Below are 7,986 nucleotides of genomic sequence, written 5' to 3'. Positions count from 1 at the left end.
TCTAACATTCTGTGATTCTGTGACACTGGTTGCCTCGCACAGAGGCAAGTGAGGAGGAAACTCCAGGGGTTTTTGTGTTGTAAGTCAGCATCCAGTGTGCTCACTGCCCGCTCACCTCTTCCTGCCACTCTCAATGCAGCTAGGTACAATATTTTAGTCAAACTACTAACACTTAAAATTCGTGTACAAAAAGCTGACACAATGTGCCCATATAAGCATGAAATACACAGACAGTTTCATTTCAGGTGTAAAGCACAGACTACACTTTTAAAATACTTTAAATATATATTGATTTATTTTCTCCTGTCTAAATTTAAAACATGTTTTGAAACACAGATGTGGTAGTATTTGCTTTAAAATAATGACACAAAATACACAAATGAATCAATTTTTAATGCATTTAAAAAAAAACCCCTATAAACCTATCCCGTGATGGACAGCTCTCACTTCTCTCTGTTGAGGGGGTGTGGGACATGGGAGGCACAATCTAGTTAGCTTAAAAGAAAAAAGAAGGAAAAAAACCCAACAACAAAACCAAACCAAAAAACTACAACCAACCACCACCAGCACCACAAAAAACCAGGTGTCTCAGGTTTCCAGACAGATAACAAGTATGTCTGGTTAAGATGTAGTGAGAAATAAGTAAAAATAAGCCCCCAAACATTTAGTCTAAGAAGGAGATGAAATTAGCCTGTGGCCATTAGCACTAAAATATCTTCTTCTAAATTTTTTACACTGTTGTCATATCACTGAGCAGATTTATGGCTCCCCTGGGCATTCCTGTATCTTAAATATTGAAGAATTTCTTTTAAATGCAACCTTGATTTTAAATGTTAATGTTCAGGTTTGAGAAAACATCATCCTAGTAGTAGTAACATTACTAGAATGAGTTTCCTTAACACATAATCCCAGTCTTGACTGTAATTTTTTGCTTTGAAAAAATTGATACACATAAATCCATTTCAGCATTCCTACTAAATGACAAAGAATGTTTTACATAAAAATGCATCTCAAGGTCACAAAAAAGTCTTGTAGGATTAAACTGCATTACAGCATCATGCATGCTTAAACTAGGACTGCTCACCAACAGGTGATTTTTCAGTTAAATATACACTCTTATTGAAAGTGTGTGTCTGCAAAGTTCCCTCCTTTTACAGGCACGCGTGCACTTGAATTCTTGTACAAATGAAAAAAAAATATTGAAGTAATTGATGTTTATGGAAAGATGCATAAGATTTTAAGCTGTGATTGGCACTGTGTGAGGGGCTGCCCTTATGGCGGCTCAAGAGGAAAAGCAAGCTGGCCAGAGAGCAGAAAAGGGGGTGACTCTGTCCCTGCAATATTTGGTAAAGATGGTGCAGGAACAACTAAAGACCCAGACCGTGAGCCTCAGGGAACAGCTAGCCAAAGAAAGGGAACAGTTAGTGAAAGAAAGGGAAAACAGTAAGTGATTAGAGCTGTCTTTGGAGGCGGCACCAGTGATCCAGAGGCTCTCTCCCAGTTGCAAAGGATCTTAGATCAATGATACAGCAGCATGGTGGAGGGGGGAAAAATGCTCCAAAGAGGAGGAGGTAGCATTGACACCTCTAATAAAAACAGAGGTAACAGATGGCAGAGATGGTGTAGAGCCAGAGGTTACAGTCCGCACCATGCCTTACTCCCTTAAGTTGTTACTCCCCTGAGTTGTCTAAAGTTTCAAGATCAGATGCTTCATGCAACAAAGGTATTGAAAAAGGCCAACTTGAAAGTTCAAGATGGGGTTCAGACAAAAATGGAATGTGATATCCTAGCAGCAGTTATCCATCCTTTCAATGTCAAGTTACATTATGCTTTTCCACCAGAAGGGAAGCTGTATCTTATTTTTGGATTTTCTCGGGGGAGAAGGCTTGTTTACACGTTTATTCAAAGAGCTGATGTTCACAGAAGATAATGTTAGACTTTACTTAGCAGAATTAGCGCTTGCTTTAAACCATCTACGTAGTCTGGAAATCTTAAGCAAGGAGTCAGTTGATCACAAAAAAGAAGCTTACTCTCTCTGTGGAACACTGGAATATATGGCACCAGAAGTCGTTAACAGACGAGGCCATAGACAGACTGCAGACTGGCGGTCTTTTGGTGTTTTAATGTTTTAAGCGCTCAGTGGTACTCTGCCTTTCCAAGGGAAAGACACAGAAGAAACCATGAGTATGACTCTAAAGGACAAACGTGGAATGCCCCAGTTCTTGAGTCCTGAGGCGGAGTCTCTTGCGTGAATGCTCTTCAAAAGAAACCCAGCAAACAGATTGCAGGTCCAGATGGAGTAAAAGACATTCAGAGGTACACATTTTTTTCCAAAAGAGATTGGAGTAAATTCTACAGGAGAGAAATTCATCCCTCTTTTAAACCTGCAACTGTCATACCTGTTGACCCTGAGTTTACAGCAAAAACTCCAAAAGATTTGCCTGGTATCACATAGCATTATTTTTATAAGAAATAGTTTTTTGTCCCCTAAAACACTCTTTGTTACAGGTGGAGATGGACAGTTTATATTAAACACTTACAATCTGTTTAGACTAGCACTGTATACTTCGTGCCATCCAACATTTTGTATGTTTTTGTCAACAATTTGCAAGCAGCTGTTTCCATGCTGTGTTCTGTAATGCATACATGCCTTGTTTTACTTAGATATTATTAAGCATTTTGACAATTAAGTCTGATTAAAGAGTTGGCCTGGATTAATCAATATTGTTGGACAGTTCTAAAAGAATCCTGACTGTTAAACAGCTGTTGAATGTAATACTATGAATATGTATTTGTCCTTGCCTATGTCTTTTCTACATTTCCATGTTTTTGATGCTGCATGTCATGTTACTGTTCATCAGTAAGATCAAGGCATATTTTTCCAACTTCAATTATTTAGTAAGATAAATATATGAACCTAGCCATAAAGAAATTAAAAGAAAATTATTTTAGGATAAAATCCAATCACTCATCCTAGAGATTAAACTTCACAGTGAAACGAAACATTTTTTACAATAATACCCGGTTGAGTTTATTTCCATGTTTATTCTAACACAAGTGCTCTTAGAAGATGTCAAAGTACATAGCTTTATAGCACTATCAAATACAAGGTAGGGCATAAATATCACAGTTGTGCTCCACATATATTTATGGTTAGTATCCGTCCCCTTAACTTAGAGAACAACAAACATCAATTAATAATAAAAAATCCTTACCACTTTGCACCCCATATCTGTTTTGCATGCTTTTCTCCCTGAAAACATTAGGATTCCTTGCCAGGATAGCCTGCAGCAAGACCGGTATATCTCCTTCTGGATCATCACTGCCAAGGTTATCTTTCAACTCTCTGGAATTGTGGAAGTAAGCAAATAAAGAGGCAAATGCATTTTCAAATTATAAGAAACTATGAGTCAAGTAAAAAAAAAAACAAAACAGAACAAAACCAAAATGAAAGAAGACAATATATTGTTAAAATATAGAAAAAAAAACAAGTCTGCAAAGCACTGTTCCCTCCCTCTATTTTTTTTCTTGCTTCTTTAAGGAACAGCAGAAGAGATATTCCTACTAGTCTTCAAAATTACTTTCTGTTACTAAGCACTTGCATATACCTAGCTGTCAGTTTCAGACTATTACTAAAAGTTTATGCCCACTTTTACATTGTGATCTTCTCCATAAAAGAACATTTTGGCATAACATCAAGAAAGTATTATTGTAGGAGTGAAAATAACATATGCATAAATGTATAACATTCGGGTTGCAGCCTAATGACTGGGAATCTTTTATTTTAAAAAAGAAAATTGGCATATCTTTGACATCACAGGATCCCTTCTGAACCATAAAAAAAATGTACTGGATTTTCTATAAATGCATGCATGTTTTCACTTATTGTTCATTTTGAGAATTTTTAAAGTTACTTCCATTTGATCAAAACAATTGACTGGAGTATGTAGGAAGAAGATACAGTTGTCAACACAAGATAATTCAAAGGACACCAGGAAAAAATAAACTTAAAAAAAAAAAAGGGGGGGGGAAGAAAAAAATTGACAAAAAGAAAATATATTAGCATACTTGCTGGTTCAATTTAAGTTCAATAAGTAATCAGAATTCACATGAGTCTTACATGGGTGTCTCAAAAGAATTCTTTTGTGCAATACTGGATATATAATCTGACTATGCACATTATTAACCAAAGTGGAACATAAATGAGTATTGTACAGCCAACATCACAAAGTCTACAGTCCTAACTAGCAAGAACGGAACGAGCAGCAGATCTACAAAATAACCCTCACAGTTATGCATAGGAGCTTCTGGACAATTATTAACATTCTGACTGACTGAAGCATTTGAATCTTATACAGCAGTCATCTGCTAAGTAAGCCTAATAAAAAAACTGCATGTTCTAATGTTCAGATACTCAGAAACACCCTTCTCAATCCAGTTAATTTTGATTTCAAGGAAGCTGAAGTTCAAAATACATACATGTGATCTGTTGACACCTGATTGAGACTGTGGACAAGCTGTGAAACCAGAGTTTCATCCCTGCAAGCCAGAAGGCAGTTCACCTCTTCAGCTATCCGTCCATTGAAAAGTAGGCTTTTTGTTGTTGTAGCAGGTAGAGGTGATGGAAGAGGCAGCTGGTTCAAAACTGTTATCAGAAAATAGAAAGGAGTTCAGAACCATGTAATGAAACAAAAGTATACAAAGAAGGACAGCTTCTAGCTTCTTACTCCCTCATGGGATTAAGAAAACTTGACAACTACATTTGAAATATAGGGAATATTTCTGGATTTTTTTTTAATCATGAATACACACACACACAAAAAGGCTGGACTCTGTTTTAAACAAAGTAATGCAGTCAATTCCACAAGTTATATTACTATATTACTGTAAATATTTAACCATGCTAAGGCAAGTATTATGAATAAAAACATACTTCTAAATATTCCAGAATATTGAATTATTTAATGCATTTCTCTCCAAGCCAAAAGCATTGATAAAGGAAAGAAATGCAAAATCCTTTTAGTTGTGTCCAGTACTTTAAGTACATTAAGCATATACTTCACGTTTTCTACTCTGATCTTCATACTTAACTAATATTCCCAATTTGCATGGTCAAAGTAGATTTAAAAAAAAAACAACCAAACAAACAAAAACTATAAAAACAAAACAACCAACCGAAAAACCAAACAACTCAACAACCAATTTAAGCCACTAATGAAATTCTCTGTTTATTCTTCTGTTGTATTTATTCCTATGTAAGTCATCTTAAGAAAAGGTTTGTATCATTGGTTGGTATGATCTCTAAAATGTCAATTCAGTCAATATACCTACTCACAAATCTTGGTAAAAAGGTTTAATGAAAACACCCATCACTATTTCAATCACTATAAATGAGCACACTGTACTTTCAGAGGGCATTCTTAGGTCTACAGACATACCAAGGAAGTGTGCCATATAAGGAGCCTTGACCAGATGATTCGCAGAGCTACACAGACAAGAGGAGAGCAAACCAGAAGATGACAAAAATCTAGCTACATAGGAAAGTCCACAAAAACATGCTGACTGACGCTATGGGTCCACAAAAGCAAGCTGATTCTGACTTCACGGGCTGATTATAGCTCTGAGATAAAGGTTTTAACTGAATCATTTGAAATAGCTTCAGAAAAAAAACAACTTAAGTTAAACATACTCTTTTGGCTCTTTTATATTTTTAAATTCTTTATCTAAAAAAAGGAGGAGGAGGGCAATTCCAGTATTTTCCCCCATATAATGTGTATCATTACTGTATTTAGAAACAAATTGCAATTCAAATAAGTGTATAATATATTAAAATAGCCAGCTTTCATTACTGACATGAGATTACCTTAAAACTTCAAAAAATTAGCAAGATCAGCAAAATACATTTACTAAAACAGTAGAAATTCAGCTAGTTAACTGTTCTACTCTACTGCCTCTAGTCATCACGTCCTCGATGTTTTTAGAGCAACAGGTCTTGCCCATTCCATTTCCTTCTTTACGCACAGAGAAAAATAAAGTGAATCAATTACCTTTCTCTTTCAGCTGCTTCTGAGTTTCTAAACATCAGATAAATGTGACAGATAAAGAAGCAAATGCAGCTAACACAAGGGCTAATCCCAACAAAGGTAGTTAGGTGTTTCAAGAAACTCTTGCACCTGTAGTCTGGCCAGTGACTTCTACCAGTTAAGTATTTTGACTTTCTTTAGAACCTTACCTGCAAATACTTAATGCTGGAAAACTGCCCACAGCACAGAAACTTCTGATTTGCATCCTGATGGTCCATTATTAGACATACATAATGATACATATATATACATATCTAAATACATAAGGAGCACCTTCCAATTTGATATTTCAGAATATCAGAAGGACATGAAGAGTGTTTTTTTCCTCAAATACATCTGCTTTTTTTACTGTAGGCAATTAAAAACGTTGATGGGTATATACTTTCACTGTCTCTTGCAAAGCTTCCTAATTTCAACAGTATAATAACAAAAACAAGAGCTCAGAAGAAGCACCAGGGTCACTGAGTCCAATTATACTCAGACAACTGAGCTATAAACTCTTTCTTACACTTAAACAAAATGTATCCTTGTCCTAACTGCTTGTACTGCAGCGGTTTTTCTAGGACCTCATTATAGCAATGATAAATCTCTTAGTTTTCACTAGAAATTTCTTTTCAGTCACATTATAACCATTTGGTTTTGTGCCAGTATCAGCTTTACTGTAAATAGTTCTTTTCCTTTCCTTGCATTTTGTCTTCCTGGTGTATTTAAAGACAGTACACACACATCATCTGCTCCTTTTTTAGGCTGAAGAGTTAAGAAAGAAGACACATAGTTCAGCTGCTTATTTCCATTCTAGCAGCCATTCTTTGCACCTGTTAGAGTAACTTTTTTTGTACCTTGTCCAAAACTAAGGAACGTTTCAAGTATATTCACCATATTCCAGAACTCTCTTTAGTTAGCTGAGCATCAGTCTAATCCTCTTTCTCACTCTCTTTTCAGTGAAGATGATATATATGTTTTAGAGAAGTATTTTATCATTTATACATTTTTCTTTTATTTGTGGGGTGCTCAAATATGCCACTGAATGATATTCCCAACAACCAATGAACTTCCATGTTTTGTTTCAGGTTTCCTTAAGGGTTTTTTAACGTATATTTCAGTTCCTGTTTAAATTAGCATGTTTTATTTGAATAGATTTTTAAAATTCAAACAATAACGAAATTAGCATTTTTAATGCCAAATCAGATTTTGAGCAGATTTACCTTGAAGAACTTTAAAAATAACACTATTTTTAGTATTCTGAAAATGCACGTATATACTGAAGAGGTAGAAAGCAGCATAGCAAAGACAAGAAAAAGTACTTACGGTCTGTAAGACTAGCAATCCCTGCAAGAGTAGTGATGGGAACATGAGGCATATCCCCATTCATCCTGAAATTCTGGGATAGTAGTGCCTACACAGATATTTCAGTTCAGGTGCCAGCTGTCATTACTTCCCATCTCCCAAGCACTAAAAAAAAAAAAAAAAAGAAAAAAACAAGAAAAAAACAAAAAACAAACAAAATCAAATGAAAAATTTCTCAGCTTTTTTTTTTTTAGAATTTTAAATTCACTAACATAAATGAAACACAGACCATACCCTCAGTTGCATACTAAGTAAATTTTTTTCAAGAGTGGGTAGAACAACATAGGTTTTAAATATCAAATTATATTAAACAAACAAAAGGCAAGCTTCTGGTGTTGGAAGTAGAGCCCTTCACCAAAAAAGATGGAAGATAAGGCAGCCAAAAGAATATTTGTTCACGTTATACAGTACCAAATCAAAAACTGGTAACAAAACTTTTGTTAGTTCATACTGCAGTGGATAGCACTTGATGCATAACCAGGTTAAGTAATTAGCTGTTATATTCACTTCCCAGTTTTGCAGGAGGCGGCATTTTTCATATGAGAAGAGACTAGCA

The 7,986-nt window shown here is 35.4% G+C and overlaps 1 protein-coding gene across 1 annotated transcript; it reads right to left on the bottom strand.

Moving 5' to 3' along the window:
* Positions 1 to 3,215: 3,215 nt before the first annotated feature.
* Positions 3,216 to 7,543, bottom strand: LOC104463515 (nipped-B-like protein; the record flags this gene model as incomplete). The annotated part of the gene is made up of 3 exons (XM_010075886.1): positions 7,392 to 7,543; positions 4,480 to 4,645; positions 3,216 to 3,346 (listed from the first exon to the last, which is right to left on the bottom strand). Coding segments are annotated over exons 1-3 (361 nt in total), but the record flags the coding sequence as incomplete, so codon positions are not given.
* Positions 7,544 to 7,986: the final 443 nt, after the last annotated feature.

This window comes from Pterocles gutturalis, unplaced genomic scaffold (genome assembly GCF_000699245.1).
Source record: "Pterocles gutturalis isolate BGI_N339 unplaced genomic scaffold, ASM69924v1 scaffold2303, whole genome shotgun sequence".
NCBI classification, from domain to species: domain Eukaryota; kingdom Metazoa; phylum Chordata; class Aves; order Pterocliformes; family Pteroclidae; genus Pterocles; species Pterocles gutturalis.
This window is presented reverse-complemented; position numbering and strand designations above follow the sequence as displayed.